Source organism: Monodelphis domestica, chromosome 2, assembly GCF_027887165.1.
Source record: "Monodelphis domestica isolate mMonDom1 chromosome 2, mMonDom1.pri, whole genome shotgun sequence".
In the NCBI taxonomy this organism is placed as follows: Eukaryota; Metazoa; Chordata; class Mammalia; order Didelphimorphia; family Didelphidae; genus Monodelphis; species Monodelphis domestica.
The window spans coordinates 29,449,153-29,474,400 of record NC_077228.1 but is presented as its reverse complement, the minus strand read 5'-3'; the positions used below and the strand labels follow the sequence as shown (position 1 = coordinate 29,474,400).

General features: G+C 38.6%; 1 protein-coding gene across 1 annotated transcript in view; it reads right to left on the bottom strand.

Annotated features, from left to right (window-relative positions):
- Positions 1-25,248, bottom strand: part of SPATA6 (spermatogenesis associated 6) — a 141,185-nt gene that overhangs the window by 40,205 nt on the left and 75,732 nt on the right. The window contains exons 9-10 of the mRNA XM_007480209.3: positions 18,716-18,803; positions 508-548 (exon numbers count right to left, since the gene is read on the bottom strand). Coding sequence (XP_007480271.1) covers positions 508-548; positions 18,716-18,803 — 129 coding nt within the window. The remainder of the gene's footprint in view (positions 1-507; positions 549-18,715; positions 18,804-25,248) is intronic.

Sequence of the window (25,248 nt, the reverse complement as noted above, 5' to 3'; positions counted from 1 at the left end):
GCCTGGCACAGAGGTGGCACTATGTGAAGGCCTATTCTCTTCCCATCTTCTACTCATGAAAAAAAATACAATGTCATTTGTATTTGAGAGGGCTTCATTTCAGTGCAGGTGGAACAAGGAGCTGAAATAATAAAGAAATATGCAAGGGCCACTGAACTGCTATCATCACTGCCAGTCACATACAGACACCTTTGAGCAGTAATTCAAGGAACCTAGAGAGAGCCCCACAGCCACTAGGGGACATCTCTAACAACTGTCACCAGCCTGCTCAAGGACAGGGCCAGAACCATGGCACATCATGGCTTCACAAAAAGTCTCTCTGGCTCTCCATGGTTGGTGGTCCTTAGAGCAGGTATTTTATGCATTTTTATGCATAATATGCATTTTATATTGATGCATTTTTGCATTATGCATAAATTATGCATTTTATTTGATGGGGCCACACATCCACATCCTCAAATTAGACACCCAACTTTCATTCTATCTTCTCTGACCTTTTCTACACACCTTATAATCCTTGGGTCGGTAGCTGCCAAGATGAGTGTGATCTGAAAAAGGATGTTACAAAAGAATTAAAATAAAAATATTTGATAACATAAAAGAAAAAGATCATCAATTTGGCTTTAGTTGTTATCTTTATTGCCATATTGTTAGACATTCCACTTCTAACTCAAAATTCCAAAAGAGCTCAGTACTCCTCAGGATGATGAAATGGTGCAGAGATCAAACCTATCCTGGACAGAAATGAATAGATAATCAACTTCATGTCCTCATGAAGAGTGGGGAAAGGGGAAAGGTCCTTGTCTTGACCTGAGAAGGTTTGAGACCTGGCTCTGTTGGTTCCACCATCCTTGGATTGCTTTCTTCCTCATCTCTGCCCTCTGGCCTCCCAGGCTTTCTTCAACCCAAATCCTGCCTTTCTATGGGAACTTTCTGATCCCTCATATTTCTAGTGCCTTTCCTCTGTTACTTATCTCCAATTTATCCTGCATACAGCTTGTGTGTACACAGTTGTTTTTACATGGTGGCCCGTCCCGCCATCAGATTGGGAACCCCTTGAGGGCAGAGACTATCCTTACCTTTCTCTTTTTTCCACAGTGCTGGCTTACAGTAGGTACTTAATAAATCTGTCCCCAATACCACTCCCTTTATGAACTGGAGAACCAAGTCAAGTGACTTCTCTTGATTTTCCTTATCTTAAAATGAGGGGATTGGAATACATACTAAATCTTCCCTCTACTGGGAATGTCCTACCCAGCCATCTGTCTAATGAATGTCTACTTCCCCCATCAGCATCCACCTTCTCCAATGCCTTTTCTGATTCCTCCTGCAGCAGAGTTAATAACAAAGCTCCCACTGCACACTTTTCTGTAATTTTCTAATATACTTACCAAGTGTGATTATATATGATAATTATCTATATCAGAGTCTTTCCCTTTATCAGACCATAAGGCCCATGAGGGCAGGGCCAAATCTTACGTAACTTTGTGTGTCTCCCAGTATCGAGTACAGTGCTAGGCACACTTTATATATTTCTTAAATGTTGTTGAATCTTCATAGTCCCTTTTAAGTCTAATATTTTGATTGTCTGGAGATCTTTAAACAAGCTGGATGACATTCTAGGGAATGTTGCAGAGAAGATATACAGGTTGGCCTAGATGTCCTTGGAAGCTTTTCCAGCTCTGAGATTTGAAGGGGGAAGAAGAGCAATCTGGAGAAGTATCTATGAAAATTATATCCAAAGCACTATTTGTGTGACTTAATCTGAGATGAGGAAATGTTTGCCATTTCTAATCATAATTCAGAGCAAGTTTGATTTCCCCCTATTAACTACCACCTGGTCTTTGGGTTGGTTATGACCACTCTGTCAAAAGCAGGCCAGTGCCATGACACTAACTAGAGAACCACTTCTAGCTGTTTCAAATGCCATCCAGCCAATCTCTACCAAAGCCAGCACTCTCTACACAGGACTTGATATATGGGCCTAAATCCCTAGGTTTTCTAGAATTTATGCCCTAGGCCCAAGTAAAGCTAATCAACTCACTTTTGGAACTCTAGACTAGGGCCTTGCCAGACTTACTGAGCCCATGATTAGACCAGAATATGTACAGGTTGGCCCCAGACACCAGACCATGCTTCATCTTTAAAGCCTGTCTTGTCTTCTTTATTCGCAATTCCTTCCTCAGCCCTAAAGCAAAGTTCTCAAAATGTTTGGTCTCAGGACCTCTCTAATCTCTTAAAAATTGCTGAGGACCCCACCTTTGAAGATGTTTTGTTTACATCTATTATATCTATCAATATTTATCATTTTTGAAAATTAAAACACCTGAGTATTTTTACAAAAATAGTTTTGACTTCTCAGACCCACTGAAAGGGTTTTAGGGACCCTCACAGGTCTATACAAAACACATTTGAAAGTTATTATCTGAAAGAGTCATGTAATTTTTGTGGAAAATCCATTTTCTTTCTTTGAGTTGCTGCAGTTGTTAGCCATTCTTTTTCTTCAGGGATTTCTAGGTTTTCCATGGTCTTTTGTACTAGTTGGTGTTTTCTTTTGTTTACTCATCTATCCAGCTATAGTTTCTGAATTAGGGCTTTGTACCAGGTTGTACCAGGTTCAGCCTTCTGTTGCATTTTTGCTGAACTTCTTGGTAGGGTACACAGGTCCAAGCACACCTGAGGTTCCCTTGGTTCTTGCATGAACTATTTCTCCAGAGGTTGCCTCACTCTAGCTCCAAGTTTCAAGATGTTGGATCTTCAGGGCTCTATCTTATATCAGCAGATAGGATATTGGGAACCTCAGAGATCCCAGACCTGTTCTGGTCTGAACAATGAGGAGCTTACTGACCACTGCAGTCTTAAGGTCTTCCAAGCTTCCAACCCTAAGGTTTTCTCATGGAAGCTCTTCTCTCTTGCTACTTTCTTGCTGCTTAAGACATAGATCCTTGCAGGTGGCATCTGTCCTTGGCTCATCTTTGGTTGTGCTGGGAGGCTAACCTGCACTGGGGCTAGCCTCGCTAAAGGATTCCCTTCCCTATTGCCTATGAGCTTCATGATGAATTTTTCTGCAGTTTTAGAATAGAAAAACGTCACTCACTAAGCTTCCTCAATGGATTTCTTGATTGTTATTCAGTTTGCTGCATGTAGACTTCCAGGCTTTGTTAGAGTAAGTATATTAGAACAGCCTGGTCATCTGAGGTGGTTATTTGGGTTGGAAGTCCAGAATTCCCAGGTTAACATTATTTATATTATCCATATTCCAGGGTTGTTTTATAATTTTTTAAAGTATTATATACCTCCTGATTAGAGAAATGCAAATCAAAACAACTCTTGAGGTACCACCTCACACCTAGCAGATTGGCCAATATGACAGTAAAGAAAAATAATAAATGTTGGCGGGTGTGTGGCAAAACTGGAACATTAATACACTGCTGGTAGAGTTGTGAATTGATCCAACCATTCTGGAAGGCAATTTGGAATTATGTCCAAAGGACTTTAAAAGACTGTCTGCCCTTTGATCCAACTATATCACTACCAGGTTTGTACCCCAAAGGGATAATAAGAAAAAATACTTGTACAAAACATTCATAGTTGTGCTCTTTGTGGTGTCAAAAAAAATGGAAAATGGGGAGCGTGTCATTGTGGTATCTGATGGTGATGGAATACTATTGTGCAATAAGGGACCATAAACTGCCCAATTTCTATATGAGCTGGAAAGACCTCTATAAATTGATGTGGAGCAAAATGAGCAGAACCAGGAAAACATTGTACACAGAAACTGAGATATTATGGGCTAATAATACATAATCAACTTTACTACTAATAGCAATGCAATGATCCAAGACAATCCTGAGGGACTTATGAGAAAGATGCTCTCCACATCCAGAGAAAGAACTGTGGGAGTGGAAACACAGAAGGAAAACATATGATTTTTCACTTGTATATATGGGTATAGAATTTGGGATTTGGGTTTTAAAAGATGACTATTACAAAAATGAATACTATGGAAATAGGTATTGTGACTGTTAATACATGTATAACCCAGTGGCATTGCTTGTCAACTCTGGAAGGGGGAGGGAAAAGGGGAGGGAAAGAACATGAATCATGTAACCATGGAAAAATACTTAAATTTAAAAAATAAACTAAAATAAAGTACTATGTAAATGTGAGCTATTATGATTAAGTGATTGGTTATAGATAACCTTTCAGTCCACTGGATGCTCCACCCAGAGTGCTCTTAATTCTCCTCATGTTAGCATTCAGCCAGTTCTACACATAGATGGTGAGGCTTACTCTAAATCAGGTGCTAGACCCCCTTTTTCTTGGGCCACTACTACAATAGTCAGAGAGCAGCAAGGGAGGATCTCCTTCCCCGTCAGTGACCCTAAATGGCCTCTATAACAGTATCTCTGGATGGCACACTTTATGGGGATGAGTTCATACATCAAGAACAGTCAATTGTTGGGCCCAGAGTGGAAGACTGGGAAGGCAGGGCTGCAACCCTAGCTTGAAGGACTAGGCAGAACCAATCTTAGCTATCTTTCTCTCCATATCACTAACAGCCTCTCACAAATCACTGTGGCCATAACAATGGTAAGTGGCAGGGCCCAAAAAACACATGATAAAAATGGGATGCAGCCACTAACAGGCCAGTTATCTCCGCAACCTCTTGCTCTATAACTATATAAGGATGAAGATACAGGAGGGAAGGACACAGGGAAAAAGTGAAGCAATCTCAAGGGCTAACCAGGGCCATTATTTCTAATTGCTACAGGGCTGGGCCTTTCCTTTCTCACTAAAAGTTGACTGATAGGGTATTATCTCTGAGTCATCAGAGCTAACCACAATGATAACAGCCTCTTCTCCACCAGAACCATTGAAACTCTTCATAACAATACTTAATTTTGTCACCTTCCTTCTAAGGTACTCTGAATGCTTGAGGAAACCTTTGGTATCCTTAATGTAACCCTTACAACATGGCTTCCTGGTAAACAAAGAAAAGTTATTATCTGTAGTTTGCAGGTGGAAGTGGTAAAGGACAGAGGGAAGAAATCCCTTGACCAGAGTGAAACAAGCCAAGATTAGAGTCAGGAATAACTATTATTATTTTAACAAATAATGTACCTGTATATATTTTTATAGAAATAAGTATAATGTAATTATATAAGCATAAAAATAAAAATTACATAAATATATATTACTACTACTAGCATTTCTATATTACTTTAAAGTTTACAAAGCACTGAATAAGCATTATCTCCTTTTATTTATCTTTAGAATACCCTTAGGAAGTAAATACTATTATAATTTCCATTTTACAGCTGAGAAAACTGAGACAGAAAGCAGTCAATGATTTGTCCAGCGTCTCATAGTTGCTAAGTGCCTGAGATGGGATTTGACTGAGTCTTCCTGAATCCAGGTCCAGCCATCTCCAGCACTGCTCCACCTTGCTGCCCTCACAAGAATGGATAGCATTTATATAGTGTTTTAAGGTTTTGGGGGTTTCCTCCTACAACTCTGAGGGGTAAATGTGATACTACTGTCTCCATTAACTCTAAGGAAACAGATTGACAGAGGTCAAGTGACTTGCCCAAAGTCACAAACTATTAAGCATCTGAGGCAGGATTTGAACTCAAGTCTCCCTGACGCCAACTCACGACTCCCCAAAGCATTGCTACCACCAGGACTGATGAATGAATTAGGGCTTATCCTACAAGTAGAGGAACGTGAACCCCATGTGCTCCCTCTCCCAGACTGACTGAACTCCCAGACTCCCATTTACCAAAGAATGGATTCAAATAGTTGCTCAGTGTCAAGCTCTGCCCAGAGTCTGTGGGAACAGACCAGATGGTGAATGTGCCTGATTATCTCAAAAGATACCTCTGAGAAGGAAATTCCATCTGCCCTGAACAGGAGCCTCTTTCTTTTTAATTTAATTTTTTAAAAATACCTTTACCTTCTGTCTTAAAATGGATACCAAGTAAGGGTTCCAAGGCAGAAGAGCCATAAGGACTAAGCAGTGAGCTGTAAAGGATGTGCCCAAGGTCCTACTGCTAGGAAGTAGCTGAGACCACATTTGAACCCAGGACCTCCCAACTCCAGGCCTGGCTCTCCATCCACTGAGCCACCAAACTGCCACATGGAGCCTCTTCAGGGAAAAGAACACCAGACCCAGGGCCTGGCACAGATATTCCTTCATGTAATGATCTCCTTTCAAGGCTTCTCCATCAGTAAAATGAGGTGCTGCTAATGGAAATGCATTATAGTTTTAAAAGTGGCAAAAATAATGACTATTAATGATAACGATATATATGTATACATATATAAAATCTTCAGGTTGCAGGTGGAAGTGATAAAAGACGGGGAAGACATCCCGTGGCCAGAATGAAACAAGCCAAGGAAAGAGTCAGGAATAATAGCTATTATTATTTTTATGTATGTGAGTAATACATGTGACTGTAGTTTATACAAATAAGTATGATGGAATTATACAAACATAGAAGTATAAATTACACATTGTCATTATATAAATGTAAAAATAAATATTATTGATTACTAGCATTTCTAGTTTTCATTACATAGTTATATATTAAATATGCTATATGTTATATAACATATTTCTATAATGAATTTCTTAAAATAATTAATATAAATTATTATTGATATTAATGACACAGAAGACGCTCTGGGGTCAGAGGACAGCTGGTCTCAAGACCCATTCTTTAATTATTACTTGGGTGGTATCGGAAGGTTGAGTAAGGCCTCTGGTGCTCAGTTTCTTTTTCTATAAAACAAGAGAAGGCTGGACTCAACCACTTCTGAGGTCCCTCTGGGTCTAGATTTAGGATCCCCTGAAGTTTTAGCAGGCCCCAGGCTTTCTGCCCAGCTCAACTCCTCCAAAGTGTCTGGAGGAATGGAAGAACCTATCCCTGTATGGGAAGGTCCATCACTATAAAGTTCACCAGGAGGCAACTGACTCTTTGGTCATGGTGTAGCATACCAGGCATCTTAGCATCTGGGAAGTATGATTGATGTGTTGATATTGTATCCCGTATATTCATTTACCAGACACATGGTGTGGAAAGGGACAGTCCAAAGGACTAGCAAAGGACGGGCAAATTCACAGGCTGGGCCTTGACAGTCACGCTGCCCTGGCTCGGAGTACATTCATTTGCAAAGCGTGGGTTGGATTAATCTCCACCTCTATGATCTTGTCATTGTCAAGTCAACCAATGTTAAGACCTATGCCATGTTACCTAGGCGTTGATCTCCTCCTAATCCACATTCCTAAAACCTCCAATAAATACTGGGGAACAAGAGCAAACTCCCTCTCTTACTTCCTCTTCTCTTACAGCTCGTAATTCCCGGTATCTTCTAAGTGCTCTGTCCTATCTTTTCCTGCTGATCCTTGCAACACTGTCACCCCAATGCTTCCTATGAATGCTCAGACTCTCTTGTCCATAGGAGGCATTAAGGAGTTGTGACTCCCCACGTATTTTCTTATTCCTCATATTTCCCTTTGCTCTCAGTGGGAAATACTATTGGAGTTCGCGTCACTCTCCATATCTTCTAACTTGTTGTCTCTGAGTCTTTATTATTCACCCATTTCCTTAGTCTCCCTTCTCCTTCTCAGGTTATTACCCACAGGTAAAAATCATATAGGGACTCCAGGCCGGGTCTCCATACATGGTAAGGTAATAGGGGTGCACTGGCCCAAGGGAGCACATTCCTTGCCTCATCTCAGTCTAAGCAACTCAGAAGCTGGTACTTTGGGATGATGAAGTGTTCTAATTGGCTACCGTTATGATAGGATTTTTGATAAGGCAAACACAAGAGGAAAAAAACATATAAAAATCTACTTTATTGTTTTGGAAGGGAAAGGAATAAGAGCCAGAAAACCTCATGACCTGGGTAGCTAAGCCAGAACTGTGTGCATATAAGAGGAATAACCAACCTATTGTTCAAACTTCTTTCCTTTGAATGAGATCAAATATTTGTAAAGCATTTAGCACCATGCCTAGTACACAGAAGGTGCTTAATAAATGCTTATTCCCTTCCCTTTCTCTTCCCTCCTTTGCGTTGCAAATAAGACAGGACTACTTGGAACTGATTCCAAGAGTCAGGCTGGGGTGCAACACCACGTCCATCCCTCTCCCTATCCCCTGGGAGCTTCAAGCAAGCACGTGGCCACTTCACGGTATGTTAGGTCTTTCCTGCTCAGAGATTAATGAATATCCAAGAGATCTCACCAGCAGAAGAGCTGAATGGAAGGAGCCACCAGATTAGGAGAGGCTGCAGCAGCATAGACTAAACTGGGCTGGCCCTGTCCAGCTCAGTAGCAAACAGACCCTTATTCAGCTGAAATGTTGTATAAGAGCCAATTCAGCTGGATTAGAAGGTAGTCCTTTGGCATTTGTGTGATCTACATCATGTGTCTCGTTACCACTATATTTTATGCTAGCATTCCCTTTCCCTATGGATTCTGTGTCTATTTGTGGAGAATGTTCCCAAGGGTTTATTATACCTTTGAAGAAATTTTTTTCTGAAAACTAAAGCATGAGGCAGCTAGGTGTCTCAGTAGATTGAGAGTCAGGCCTAGAACAAGAGCTCCTGGGTTCAAATCTCACCTCAGAAATTTTTCCTAGCTGTGTAACCCTGGGAAAGTCACTTTACCCCCATTGCCTAGCTCTTACTGCTCTTAATTGCAGCTAGGTATCTCAGTAGATTGAGAGTCAGGCCTAGAGCAAGAGCTCCTGGGTTCAAATCTCGCCTCAGAAATTTCCTAGCTGTGTAACCCTGGGAAAGTCACTTTACTCCCATTGCCTAGCCCTTATTGCTCTTAACTGCCTTGGAACTATGCAAGCACCTGTCTTATTATCCAATCTTCTAGGTGTAAAGTGGTACCTCAGAGTTGTTTTTATTTGCATTTTTTTATTGGGAGGGATTAAGAACACTTTTTCATGTGATTTTTGATAGTTTTTATTTCTTCATCTGAAAACGGCCTATTCATATCCTTTGACCATTTGTCAATTAGGGAATGGCTTGATTTCTTGTACATTTGACTTAGTTCATTATATATTTGGGAAATTAGACCTGTGTCAGAGAATTTTGTTATAGATTTTTTTTCCAGTTTGTTGCTTCCTTTCTAATTTCAGTTGCATTGGTTTTATTTGTACAAAAAACTAATTTAATATAATCAAAATTATTAATTTTACATTTTGTAATGTTCTCTATCTCTTGCATGGTCTTAAATTCTTTCCTTTCCCATATATCTGACATGTATACTATTCTATGTTTACCCCCATTTATTTGTGATTTCATTCTTTATATTTAAGTCAGTTAGCCATTTTGAATTTATTTTGGTATTGGGTATAAGATGCTGATCTAAACTTAATTTTTCTCATACTGTTTTCTAATTTTCCTAGCAGTCTTTGTCAAATAGTGAGTTCTTGTTCCAAAAGCTGGGGTCTTTGGGTTTATCAAACACTAGACTGCTGAGGTAATTTACCCCTACTCTATTCTACTGATCCACCCTATCTCTTAGCCAGTATCATATTATTTTGATGATGACTGCTCTGTAGTACAGTTTTAGATCTGGTACTGATAAGCCCACGCCCTTCATATTTTTTTCATTAGTTCCCTTGATATTCTTGGTCTTTGGTTCTTCCAGATAAACTTTGTTATAATTTTCCTAATTCTATCAAAAGTCTTTTGATAGTTTGATCAATATGGCACTGAATAATTAAATTAATTTAGGTAGGAATTCTTTTATTATATTAGCTCATCATACCCATGAACAAATTAATGGTTTTCCAATTGTTTAGATCTAGTTTTATTTGTGTGAAAAGTATTTTATGGTTGTGTTCATATAATTCCTGAGTTTGTCTTGGCAGATAGATTCCCAAATATTTTATTGTCTAGAGTGATTTTAAATGTAGTTTCCTTCTAACTCTTGCTGCTGAATTTTGTTGAGTAATATATAGACATGCTAATGATTTATGTAGGTTTATTTTGTATTCTGAAACTTTTTAGTTGAATTTCTAGGATTCTCTAAATATATCATCATATCATCTGCAAAGAATGATAGTTTAGTTTCTTAATTGCCTACTTTGATCCCTTCAATTTATTTTTCTTCTCTAATTGCTACTACTAGCATTTCTAGGAGAATATTAAATAAAAGAGGTGATAATGGGCATCCTTGCTTCACTCCTGATCTTATTGGGAAGACTTTTAATTTATTCCCATTGCAGATAATACTTGCTGATAGTTTTAGATATATTCTGTTTATCATTTTGAGGAAAGGCCATTCTATTCCTATACTTTCTAGTGTTTTTAGATAGGAAGGGGTGTTGTATTTTTGCCAAAGGCTTTTTCTGCATCTACTGAGACAATCATGTGATTTCTGTTTGTTTGATTATTGATATGGTCAATTATGTAAATGGTTTTCCTAATGTTAAACCAGCCTTGTATTCCTGGTATAAATCCCACCTTGTCATAGTGAATAATCCTTGTGATGACTTGCTGGAATTCCTTTGATAGTATTTTATTTAAGATTGTTGCACCTATGTTCATTAAGGAGATTGGTCTGTAGTTTTCTTTCTTGGTTTTGGTCTTCCTGCCTTAGGAATCAGGGCCATATTTGTGTCATAAAAAAGAATTTGGTAAGACTTCTTCTTTGCTTATTTTCTCAAATAGTTTATATAGTATTGGGATTAGTTGTTCTTTAAATGTTTGCTAGAATTCACTTGTGAATCCATCTGACCCTGGAGATTTTTTCTTAGGAAGTTCCTTGATGTATTGTTCAATTTTTTTTTTCTGAGATGGGATTTAAGTATTCTATTTCCTCTTTTGTTAATCTAGGCATTTTATATTTTTGTAAACATTCACCCATTTCACCTAGATTGTCATATTTACTGCCATATAACTGGGCAAAGTAGCTCTTAATAATTGTCTTAATTTTCTCTTCATTAGAGGTAAGATTGCCCTTTTCATTTCTTTTTTTTTTTAACTCTTAGCTTCCATCTTGGAATCAATACTAAGTACTGGCTCCAACGCAGAAAAGTGGTAAGGACTAGGCAATGGGGGTTAAGTGACTTGCCCAGGGTCCCACAGCTAGGAAGTGTCTGAGGCCAGATTTGAACCTAAGACCTCTCATTTCTAGGCCTGGCTCTCAATCCACTGAGCCACCCAGCTGCCCCTTGCCATTTTCATTTCTGATACTGTTAATTTGATTCTCTTCTCTTTTTTTAAATCAATTTACCAGTACTTAATCTATTTTGTTTTTTTCAAAGTGTCAGCTCCTAGTCTTATTTATTAGTTCAATAGTTCTTTGACTTTCAATTATATTAATTTTTCCTTTAATGTTTAATATTTCCAATTTAGTTTTTATCTGGGGATTTTTAATTTGTTCTCTTTCTAATTTTTTAAGTTTCAAGCCCAATCCATTGATCTCCTTCCTCTCTATTTTGTAGATGTAGGCACGCAAGATATAAATTTTCCCCTGAGTACTGCTTTGGATGCAACCCATAGATTTTGATATGTCATTTCCTCGTGAAATGAAATCATTGTTTCTAGGATTTGTTCTTTAAATCAACCAATTTTGTAAAATTGTATGATTTAATTTCCAATTAATTTTTGATTTGCCTCTCCATGTACCCTTACTAATTATATTTTTATTGCATTTTGATCTGAAAAGGTTGCATTTATTATTTCTTCTTTTTTGCATTCATTTGCAATGTTTTATGCCCTAGTACATGGTCAATCTTTGTATATATACCATGTACTGTTGAAAAGAAGGTATATTCCTTTTTATCCCCACTCAGTTTTCTCCATATATCTATCAACTCTAATTTTTCTAACATTTCATCACTTCCCTTACTTTCTTAATTATTTTTTAGTTCAATTTATCTAGTTCTGATAAGGGAAGTTGGAGTCCCCCACTAGTATGGTTTTACTATCTATTTGTTCTTTAGTTTCTCCTTTAGAAATCTGGCTGCTCTACCATTTGGTGCATAAATGTTTAGTATTGATATTACTTAATTGTTTATAGTACCTTTTAGCAAGATATAATTACCTTTATTATCTCTTTTAGTCAGATCAGTTTTTACTTTAGCTTTGTCTGTTATCATGATTCCTATTGCTTTTTTTTTACTTTAGATGATACATAATAAATTCTGCTCTTGCCTTTAACCTTGAATCTGTCACCCTGCCTCAAATGTGTTTCTTGTAAACAACATAAGAGTAGGATTCTGGTTTTTAATCCATTCTGCTATCTGCTTCCATTTTATGGGTGAGTTCATCCCATTCACATTCAGAGTTATGATTACTAACTGTGTATTGCCCTCCATCTTATTTTCCCCTTTGGATCCTACTCTATTCCCTTTCACTCTGTTATTCCTCACCAGTGTTTTGCTTTTTATCACCCCTCTACTTCCCTCCCCCTCCAATTACCTTCCCCTTCCCTTGTCTTATTCCCCTTCTACTTCTCTGTAGGGCAAGATAAAATTTTATACTCTAATGAGTATATTTGTTTTCTCCTCTCTGAGTCAGTTATGATGAGAGTAAAGCTTAAGCATTGCCTGTCACCACCCTTATCCTCCCCTCTTCATAATGATTTTCACACCTCTTTATGTTATATAATTACCCCATTCTATCTTTCCCTACCCTTTTCTCTCAGTGCCATCCTCTTTTTCACTCCTTGATTTTTTAAACATAGAATATCATATACATACATATCATTTCATATCATCACATATACATATACATCATATCATCATAATCAGCTTACTTCACCTCCTTCTTTATTCTCTACTACTAAGAGTAATTTTTGAGAATTACAGGTATCCTCTTTTCCATGTAGACATAAAAACATTTTACCTTGATTAGTCCCTCAAATTTTCTTTCTTATTTACCCTTTTGGGCTTCTCTCGTGCCTCATGTTTGGACTTCAAATTTTTTGTTTAGGTCTGACTTAGTATAACCTCAGGAATTCTTGGAAATCTTCTAGCTTATTGAGTGTCCATTTTTTTCCCCTGAAAGAATATACTCAGTTTTGCTGGATAGGTGACTCTGGGTTCTAAACCTAGATCTTTTACCTTCCTGAATATCATATTCCATGCCTTCCAATACTTTAATATAGAATCTGCTAGGTCCTGTGTGATCCTGATTATAGTTCCATGGTATTTGAACTGTTTCTTTCTGGCTGCATACAGTATTTTTTACTTGGCTTGGGAATTCTTGAATTGATGGATCTCTACTTCTCCTTGTTGCAAGATACTATTGTATGATCCACTGCACGCAACAGTCCTATCCCTTCTTCAATCTTTCTTTTCCTCAATTTACTCAAAAGCAACAAGAAGTCTTTGTGTCCTCAACAACCCCAGCTCATTCCTGAGCTTCTGAACTCTTAATTCTTCTACTAGAGACACAGTCATCTTACTGTGCTCATTCTCTGTGTTTATCTTTTAAAATTCATCACCCAATCCAGATCCTGGTGCCTATTATCTACCAAGACCTCTGTTAGCAAAGGCCAGGAAGGGCCAGCTCATGGCACAAGACCGGGACCAAAAGAAGAATGGAGGATGATGTTATAGTGAGATGAAATGTATAACTGGCTTATTATGGATGGCCTCAAGTTTTTCCATGAAGTACAAGATGATCCCCTCTGATGAGAATGTTGAGGATGGGGTGACTCAGGAGGCTTGAGAGAAGAAGAGGCACAGTGGCAAAGGAAACCTGAGTTCAAATTCTCTCTCAGATACCTACAAGTAAGGCACTTCGCCTATTTGTACCTGTTTCCCTCTCTGTAAAATTAAGGGTTTGAACTTAGGGTTCTCTCAAGTCCCTTCCACCTCTAAATTAGGATCTAATAAGCAGCTACATGGGGAGTAGAGGTGTCACAGGATAACCAATCACAAGGCCACAGGTCAATAAGGCTAGAAAAAGGTTTGGCAGGGAGTGACATAGATAACATAAATGTATAGTGGAGAATTAACCCATCGACACCTTCACATTGTCAAATCCAACTGATTTCCCCCATCTTTTACTTCTTCAGTATCATTTCTACCTCCTAAAGAAGCATCTTTTGGATGCTTCTTAGTAGCATCTGACTTGGAGAGTAAAACTGAGAGGTTCCATTGTACTTGATGGCTTAAAAAACAAAAGGGTTTTTGCTCTAAGAAATCTTACCTCACTTTCTCATTATTCTGTTTGCTACTCACTCTACTATGGTTCCCTTAAATGCCCTTAGGATGACTTTGTGGGATTTCTTTCCTATAGGATTTCTTTTTCTCCCTGCTTTGGGGACATAAGTGCTTCTTATGCTCTTCTCTCATCCCCTCTGAAAGATTTTACAAATGAGCAGACACTCTAAGCTGGTGCTGCCTTCAGCAGCTGTTATCCTTCTGGTTGGTAAATAGATCAAATGTTTGTTGACTGAAGTGTTTATGAGGTTCTTGGTCTCCATTTGATGACAATTTATATTAGTTAAACTCCTGTATAGAACTATAAATTTTGGTATTAAGATCTTTTCCCTCAACTATTTCCCATTAATCAAAATCAGTAACAAAGTCAGGTTGAATTATTTTAATTGCCTGAAATATTTTTCTTATTTCTTTTTTGTTATGTTTGCTCTTAATGCTGACCTTTTTCTCTAACAAAGGAGTGGTCTTTCTGTACATCAGCAGATGATTCAGGAATGACTCATACATCAAGACTGAATCATTTCTGGACAGTCATAACCAATTTTCTTTTGGAAGGATATTACTTGGTGCTATATCCAGCAACTCTCAAAACTTTTTTCAAAGAAAGCATCCATTATATTTAGAAATTATGCTTTCTTAACAAAAATTTAGCCTCTCTTCATTCCTCTCTACTAAGCTGTATTTTCTGACTTCTTTTTTGACTCCTCACCTATTCACAGCCCTTTTACTGATGTCATTGAGTATCAAAATATGTTCATTTGATTTGGAAGACTTCAAGTTTTTCATAGATGTCTAAATCTCTTTATCCTCTGGAACAGACTGGTATATACACGGTAATTATTTTCCATGTGATCCTTTTACAAATAACAAATTTCTTATGAAATGGTATTTTATAACATTGCTTAGCCCCTCATGTTCCTTCACCCCATAGAGCCAAGCAATTCCACCTTCACCACATCTCTCCCATCCAGAAAAGACTCATGAAGGGGGAACTCATCACCTCTAGAGGAAACATATTCCTCGCTGGGGCAGCTCTCTTGGTTTCTTTGCAACCTGAACCCATTATTCCTGGTTCTGCCCTCAAGCCAAACAGAACAAATTTAATCACTCCTTCACATGACAGTTCTTCAAACTCTCATGTCCCTTTTCCACTCTCAATTCTTTTCCTTCTACAGGCAAAACATGCCCAGTTCCTTCAAACTACCCCATGTGTCATGCACTCAAGGTCTTTCACAGGAGAAAACCCATGTTTGATTCTCTAGCAATTTCATTTTTGTCTTTCTATCCTCAGGCCTAGCATGGTACTTAATCAGAATTGGTTGATTTTTGATGTCTACAAATTCATGATAAGCCCAACACCACCAACTCCTTTTTGCTGCCTTTCCAAAGAAGAACTAGGAGCCATACTTTGATTTTTCTAAAATTTCCTTTTGGTCTTGGTCTCCTTGATAAAATGTCAAAAGATAATTATTCAGTTCTGCCAAGAGTACTGGAAAGTCCCTCTTCATAGAAATTTGAATACTGTCTGAGTCTTTATTAACTCTGCATCTGTTCAAACACTCTCCTCCAACTCTCACTGAAGAAAGAGTGGAGGCAGAGGAGCCTTTTGTCAACCGATAAGCATTTCTTAAGCACCTCATATGTGCCAAACACTGTGCTGAGCACAGAGAACAAAAACACAGGTAAATGTCAGTCCCTGCCCTCAAAGGGCTCACAGTCTAACAGGGGGGTACAATATGAAGATATCTATGTACAAACAAGCTAGAGAAAGGATAAACTGGAGATAATCATCAGAAGAAAGACACTACTATTAAGGGATAGCAGGAAAGCCTTGTTGGAAGCTAGGGTAGTTGGGAGGCAGAGAATACTCCAGGCATGGGAGACTGTCAGTGAAAATGCCTAACCTGGGAGATAGGGTATTGTCTGAGGCATAGCCAGGAGGCCAGTGATCTTGAATCAAAAAGTGTGTGGGTTAAGGAGTAAAGCATAAGAAAATAGGAAGATCAAGGTGGGCCAGGTGATGAAGGGCTTTCAATGTCTAAAGCATTGCAATCCAGTCTAACCAAGTATCCCATAAAATGACATTTCCTGTTGATCTAGACACAAAGTGGAACCAATTCCATCAACATGTTTTTCACATTCTTCCCAAGAACAAGTGATCTCTCCTTCCACTACCCTGTAACTCCCTTCTCTCTTCTGCCTTCATTCATACTGTGAATGTCAAGGCTGGTATGAGTTGGCTCCTCCAAGAGTATGGCTTTTCATTGGCCACTGGCCAAGGATTCAGTTAAAGTTTATCAATGGTCTAAACACTGTATCATCATTCTTTGACACTTTTCTGCCACTGCAATAGATGAGGAAAAGGTCTGTGAGACATTTGTCACTTGTATTTCTCTTTGACCAGAATGTGGTAATGGGCCTTTCTGAATCCACCTAGCTGCCACTAAGAAAAGTAGACATAATTTGTGGCTGAGTCCAATTCAGAGCTTTCTGAGCTCAGTAGAATCTAGCCATAGTTTTACTTGGCTGGCGTAGCCAATGAGATATAAAGTCCCCAATGAGATCACCAAAGACAAAAGTTACAGTTCCAAAGCATGGCTTTCAATGAAATTCAGGCATTCATTCATCATAAATAATTCAATCTCTACTAATCCTCCAGCCTTCTTCAATGATGTAGGGCAATATGTAAGACTCTTACTTTTTTTTAAACCCTCACTTTCTGTCTTAGTATCAGTTCTCGGTCAGAAGAGCAGCAAGGGCTAGACATTGGGGGTTAAATGATTTGCCCAGGGTCACACAACTAGGAAGTATCTGAGGCCAGATTTTGATGTCCCACAAACCCTGTCAAGTAGCTGTAAACAATCAAAAGAACATGGAAATAATAACTAGTTGATTAGAATGGGGCTAACCTTTCATATAAGACATATGAGTTGCTTAGATTTCCAGTTATGAAAGAACTACTGACTCAATCTTTAGACATAAGCTATGTCCTCAGTTGAGGTCTCTGGACCACAAGTATAGGTGGTTTGGCTTCCAAGGACTAGGTTCAAACAATGCTCAGTTTCCACATTCTGCACAGAATCAGGCAAAAGCAAACAGAATGAACTGTGGTTAAGCTACACAGACCAAGTGGGCTATGAATAAAGTGGCATCAGTTCCCTGGAGACACCGGGCAACAACTGCCCAAACAAATGATCCCTTCCTTAGTAATCAAGATGAAGAGCATTCCTGAGAGCCCCTACTTAGCACCCTTCACTCTTAGCTTTCATACTCTTTACTCTCTCACTACCTCTACTTACCTCTTTTCCTTACCCTAATTACTTACTTGCTATATTAACCATTCTGTTACTATATTCTCTTACAACAAAGCGTGTTTCCTGCCAATGGAGTCAGTTGAGTCATCAACCAGTTCTTTGAACGAGACCCAGTAAGCATTAGCCCCATCAATTTGAACTCAGGTCCTGCCGATTCTAGCCAGGCACTCTATCCACCGTGCTACCTCCTAGCTCCTTGACAGATGTGGTGATGGATATCAAGCTCTGGCATGTCCCAACCATTAGGAAAAGTTTGGTAACACATTATATGTCTCTCATCCTGGGCCCAAGTGAATTAAAAGGGAGGAGAGATGAAGTTTTTCAACCTCAATACCCAAGACCAAGCATTGATAAAGGGGTGGCACGTTTGCAGTATATGAAGTTATAGAGTCTGACAGAGGCCAATTTGGAGCCATGAGACTAGATGTGTGTTCAGGGCCTATCAGCTCTTCAAAGGATGACAGTGGGCCAATCATAGCTTCTCTGCATTTTAGTTCATTCCTTTATTACAAAAACTATATTGGAGTGTAGGAATAGCACCGAGTCTGAAGACAGAAGATCTTAATTTTGGAAGCTGGTTTTCCCACTGCCTATCTATGGGAATGGGCGAGGTCTCTATTTGGGTTCTGCCATTTGTAAAATGAAGAGGGTGGCTTAAATCTCCCTTCCAGCTCTGGGTGCTCTGAGAGCAGGGAGCTATGCAACAAGGATACTCAGACTTAAAGTAGTTTTCCCCACAAGTCAGTGGTGGGCAGAGGGTGTTCTAAGTGCTACAGACAGGGGAGCCCACAGCTATTAGCTATTTTATGTATAATGAGGGTTCTAGAGAAGACACCTGCTGGTCCTTGACCCCAGTTCTTAGTTCCTCCCTCCAGGTGGGTCCACATGATAAATGCACTAGAAACATTGGTCCCTGTGGCACAGAAACACTGGTCCTCCAGAACCAGGGAACAGGAAGGGAAGGAACCAGATAGCCACCGAAACAACCTCTCTTCCTAGTGATTCAGTGTGATGCAATGGTTAGTGCTGGACTTCAGGAAGACACAGGTTTGACACCTGCCTTTCATATAGCAGGCACTTGATAAATATCTGTTGGCCTGGCCTGAATTCCTAATTATGTGATCCTGGCCCAGGTAAGCATAACCACCCCCCTGCCCTCCAAAAGAAAAGGCACACACACATGCATGTGCCCCAGCTCACCGTTGTGCATTTTGCACCATCCTTCTCTTGAAGATTCCCTGCCAGAATATCCAAGAAGAGCCTCAAGCTTGGGGTTTGGGGTGTCAGCCTAAGGGGGACAGAACCCAGATGTTAGAACCAGGTGAGTAACAGTAGAACAGCAGTCATAAAAGTCATGTGGTATTGGTCAAAGACAGGGAGCCACGTTAAAAAGGGCATGCTAGGAAAGGGGGAGTCAGGAACACACGACTCAATAAAGTCAGCATGTAGTACACCAGGAAAGAACAAGGTCCTGAAAGCTGGGAAGCAGCCTAAAGAAACTAGGCTGAGACCAAGATCAGAGACCTTCTCCCACAACAAATTGAAATGGTTATGTGATCTTAATATTAAAGATAATACCACAAAAATTAAGCATGGCTTACACAAGTATGGGTAGGGGATAGATTCCTTACAAAATAACGTATGCAGGCAATTACAAAAGAAAATATATACCTCTGATTATATAAAACTAAACAGATTCTACACAAATAAAATTAATGTTGCCATGATAAGAAGGGAAGCAGTTAAACACAGGAGAAAAAAACATTTGTATCAAATTTATCATGTAAGGGTTTGGCATACAAAATATAAATACAAAATATATAAACAACTAATTGATACATACACACACAAAATAAAGTCATTTCCCCACAGATAAATGGTCAAAGACTACAAATGGATAGTTCTCAAGACAATTGCAAACTATTAATGGCCATATGAAAGAATGTCCCTCATAAGAGCAGTGTAAATATAAACAACTCTGAAGTTTTACCTCAAACTGAGGAATCTAGCAAAGAGGACAAAGGATAGGAATAGTCAGTGTTGGAGGATCTGTAAGAAGAAAGGCATCCTAGTGTAATTGTTGGTGGAGAAATGAATCAGTACAACCCTTTTGGAAAGAAATTTGGAATTCTGTAAATAAAGTGAATAAAATGTCCATATCCTTTGACAGAGGTTATACTTCTTGGCATATATCCTAAAGAGTTCACTGATAAGAATACACCCAAATATGTATGGCAGCACTTTGGGTGGTAGTGTAAAAACAAAGTAGATGCCCATCAATTAGGGAATGACTACAGAAATTAAGGTCCATGATGTAACAGAATATTACTGTGATACAAGAAATGATGAACACAGAGAAACATGGAAAGATTTACACAATCTGATGCAAAGTGAAGTAAGCAGAGGCAAGAAAAAATTACACATAATGGCAATATCAAGGGAGAAGGAAAGACTCACCACAAAATAATGCAAAGCAAAATGACAAAGAAAAGCCTGGACCCAAAGAATATGTAAAGAAGCATTCCCACCTGACTTCTTTGATAAGGTAAGAGGTGAGAGCATTTATTGGTTAATTTTGCTGAATTTTGTCCTTACAAATATTATCATTATATGATATGGCTCTCTGGGTAGGGACAAGGGAGAGATACTGGAATGAATTCTGTTGGAAATATAAAAAACAAAAGCTCCCATAAAAATGTTGGTAGTTCAAGGACCATAGCCCCATTGTGCAGATAAGAGATGCCTCCATACTAACTCCACTCAGGGGCTGGGGGGAGGAAGAGTACTGGAGCCAGAATTCTAGCCCAGATCTCAGAACCCCAAGTCCAGTGCCCTCTCCACCAGAACATGCTGTCTGGAAACTAAAGGTAAAAGTCCTTCTTTCTAGTGAGCTCTGGGGCAGTGTGTAGTGACAGAAAAATAATTATGGGTTCCAGGTCTGGAGGGTCAGATTTTGAATCCTCCTCTGATTCTGACTATCTATGTGACCCTGGGAAAGTCATAGAGCTTTCCTTGACTTTGATGTCTGCCCCTATAAAACAAGGAATCTGGATTCTGAGGGCTTTTATAACTTCAGATTCAGGGTCCCCATTAAATGGATATCTGTAGAACTGAATAGAAATGTAACAAGAAATAGGAATCAAAACTCATGGTTGAGGAACAATGGAATTGCAATTAAAAACAAAAAGGTTGATGGTCTTAAAAATCAGAAACCTTGAGTACCACCCCCAATTCTGCCATTTATTAATTGTGTATCACTGGATATTTTATCTCTCTATAGATCTGTTTCCTCCCCTGTGGCATAGGGATCATAATCTATACCCTATGGCAGGCACAATGGGAAGTGTTAGACTTGGGAGGCAGAAAGGCCTGGACCTGGGTTCTCTCTGACACTCATTAGCTATTTGGTCAGGTCTAAATTCCTAGCTTCTGAGCCTCAGTTTCCTCATCTGTAAAGTGAGACTAACAATATCCATAATACCTATCTCACAGAGTTAGTACAAAGACTCCTGTGAGATTACAGGAACCTAGATTCAGAGCTAGTAGTCAAGATGACTTAAGTCACCTACCATAAGCTTCTCCTTTTACACAGGCTATATTTAAAGCACTTTGCAAACTGTAAGGTCATAAAGGTTGGTTCTCATCACCACCAAAGCTACTCCCTCATTGAGTGGCTAACAGGAAAGTACTCAGTCTGACCTAAGGTCCCAGGGAAATGTGAGTTGTTGTTATTATTATTATAATAAAAATGTGTAGGAAAGCCCTCCATACTCAGACATAAAAGAATCCCTTTATAGGACTAGTGAAGGTTTAGTTGAGCTAACAAGTCTAAAGTCAATTGTAAACTGCTATAAAAAGTGAGCTTTTAAGATGATTATTTATGACATGGATTGAGAGTGGTTATATTATTGTCCAAGTGAGGTAGAAGGAAAAAAGGGTTGAGCCAAAATAACTTTTAAAACTGCCTTTAGTGAGCTAGGTTAAAATCATTTCATGTCAAGCAACAAAGTGAAATATTAGAAAATATTAAAGCAAAAGCACTTTAAAAGCCTTATTTCCCTGAACAATATTTAGGTGGCTAACACTTAATCAAAAACAATTCTGATGATTATTTTCCCCACTCAAGCATTTTAATTAAATGTGCTCCTATATTCTTTCCAATTAAAAGTCAGACTAGAGTCTGATCTCTATTTGCAATTTAATGTCAGACAGAAAATGTCCAACTGTGGACTGCCATTAAAGTTAAAGACATTTTAAAAGTGCCTGCCAGTCAAAGAAGCAGCTAAATACCACCCAGGAAATTTGACAGAGATGGGGCCAATGTAATCAGAGAAGCCCATAATCAATAATTAGCATTTTAAATGGTGGCAATTATGCATTATGTGCCCTTGTCCAAGCAGGACAATGCAAATGGAGGATGAGCACCTAAGACAAAGAAAGGGAAGAAAGAATGGTCGATGGATACTAGAGCAAACTATGTGATGCCTGTCCAAGAGATACAGAGGAAGAGGGCATCAAGAAACGAGTTCTAGATAATGGCACCAGTACCAGGTGAATAGTGACTTGCCTACATGAAGATCAGGAGAAGATGAACTGTAATTGATTCTCAATAAGGTGCCTCTGAACATAACTCTTTAAGGCCACCAGGAAAAACATGCTGTGAATGGAGCCATGATGACAGAGAAGATAAATTCACTCATGAAAAGAACTCTATAAAAAGGTAGGGTTGGCCAAATGGAAAAAAGATGTGAAAGCTCGTCAAAGAAAACAATTCTTGAAAAATTAGAATTGAGCAAGTAGAAACTAATGATTCCATGAGACATGAAGAATCAATAAAACAGGATAAAAAAATGAAAAAACTTAAATATCTCATTGGAAAAACAACTAACATGGAAAATAGATCCAGGAGAAACAACCTAAGAATTATTAGACTACCCTGAAAGCCATGATAAAAAAAAAGGGCCTAGACTTTATCTTTCAAGAAATTATCAAGGAAAGCTTCAGGCCTGATACCCTAGAACCAGAGGGTTAAGTAGAAATTGAAAGAATCCTCCAATCACTTCCAAAAGAGATCCCAAAAGGAAAACTCTCAGGAATATCAGAGCCAAATTCCCAAACTCCCATGTCAAGGAGAAAATATTATAAGCAGCCCCAAAAGAAAAGAAATAATTCAAATATTATGGAGCTACAATTAGGATAACACAAGACTTAGTGGCTTCTATATTAAAGGATCAGAGGGCCTAGAACATGATTTTCCAGAGGACAAAGAAGCTAGGGCCACAACCAAGAAACACTTACTCAGTAAAACCGAGTATAATCCCTCAGGGGAAAAAAAGTGAGTATTCAAAGAATTAGAGGACCTTCAAGCATTCTTGATTAAAAGACCAGAGCTCAAATATAAAACTCAAGAGAAGCATAAAAAGGTAAGAAGAAAAAAGGAATCATAAGAGATCCAATAAGGTTAAATTGTTAATATTGATACATGGGAAGATGAAAGTTGTAACTCTTAAGACCTTTATCATTATTAGGGCAGTTAGGAGTAGTATATATAAACAGAGAACAAGGGTATGAGTTAAATATGATGGAATGATACCTAAAAAAATAAAATTAAGGCATGAGAAAGAGGAATGCATTGGGAGAAGGGGAAAGGGAAAAATAGAATGGGGTGATTTATTTCATATAAAAGAGGCATGAAAGAGCTTTTACAGGGGAGGGGAATATGAGGGAGGTGGGAGGGAAAGCATAAGAATTGGCTCAAAGAGGAAATAACATACATAGCAGGGTTGGCTAACATTTTAGAGATTGTGTGCTCAAATTTCACCTTCAAGTCACCTATGAGCCCCCAGAATTACCCCACACAGTGGAGGAAGTACTTGCACTGGGCAGCTGGAAAGAAGGGTGGGACATCTGAACATTGTCCTCAGGTATACTAGAATAGCCCCCTCTGGCACACCAGGACACGTGTGCCACACCTTTGCCAACACAACTCTATAGCAGTGATGGCGAACCTTTTAGAGAACTAGTGCCCAAACTGCAACCCTTATGTGGCATGTGAAGCCCCCATCACCACCTTACCCCAGTTGGAGAAGGGAGGAAGTACTCCCATTGGGCTGCTGGGCAGAGGGGAGGGGAGCAGCCTGGCCCTGTGTCCCTCTGGCTTTCTAGTAACAAACTCTGTCAAACTCTGTGCTTGAGAGAGGCAACAGCATGTGTGCCCAAAGAGAGAGCTTTATTTCTCAAATACATGGAGAAATTAGTCAAATATAAAAGAATATAAATCATTCCCCAATTGATAGTCAAAGGATATGAACAGGTAGTCCTCAGACAAAGTTATTACAAAGTTATTAAAGCTTTCTATAGTCATGTGAGAAAATGCTCTAAATCACTATTAATTAGAGAAATTCAAATTAAAACAACTCTGAGGTACTCTGATCTTAACATCACTGATAACCATGATGGAGAGGTTACTGACCTAGAGCCAGATATCCTGGAGAATGAAGTCAAGTGGGCCTTAGGAAGCTTGTCTATAACAATAAGGCTAATAAGACTAATGGAGATGATGGAATTCTAGCTGAGCTACTTAAAATCCTAAAAGATGATGTTGTTAAAAGTGTTACACTCACAAACACACCAAAGGGTTATTCTGGAAGGCATTTGAACCTAAGCCCACAGAGCTACAAAAAGGTATATATCCTTCAACACACTACTAGGTCTATATCCCAAAGATATAAAAGAAAAGGGGAAAGAATCTATTTGTACAAAAATATCTATAGTAGCTTTTTATAGTAGTAGAGAATTGGACATCAAGAGGATGCTCATTATTTTGGGCAATTGTTGAACTGGTTGTGGTATATAATTGGAATGAAATACTGTTGTGTTATAAGAAATGATGAACAGGAGGATTTCAGAAAAACCTGGGAAGACTTACATGACTGATGCAGAGTGAAATAAGCAGAAGAAGAATACTGTACACAGTAACAGCAATACTATACAATGATCAACTGTGAATGACTTGGCAATTCTCAGCAATATAATGATCCAAGACAATTCTGAAGGATTCATGATGAAAAATGCTATGCACCTCCAGAGAAAGAATTGATGGAATCTGAATGCAGATCAAAGCATATTATTTTTCACTTAATTAAAAAAAAAATTTTTTTTGTCTTTTACAGCATGACTAATATGGAAATGTCTTACATGATTGCACATGCATAACCAATATCAAACTGCTTATTGTCTCAGGGAGAAGTAGGGAGAGAGAGAATTTGGAACTCAATTTTTTTTAAATGAATGCTAAAAATTGCTTCTACAAGCAATTGAGAAAAAAATTAAGTATTTTTTAAAAAATCAAAATCAAGTACTGCAGTAAGTATGCCAGAAAATTGGGAAAACTCAGTAATGGCCATTGGATTAGAAAAGACCAATTTATGTCCCAATTTCCCTAAAGAAGGGAAAGGCCAAAGAATGTTCAAATTATGAATCAATTGTGCTCATTTCACAGGCCAGCAAGATTATGCTTAAGATTCTGCAAGCTAGGCTTCAGGATTATTTGAAACTAGAATCACCAGAAGAGCAGGCCAGTTTTTGAAAAGGCAGAGGAACTAAAGACCAAATTATCAACATTTGTTGGATTAGAGAGAAAGCAAGATAATTCCAGAAAAAACATCTACTTCTGCTTCACTGCATACACTGAAGCCTCTGACTGTACAGATCATAACACAATGTGAAAAGTC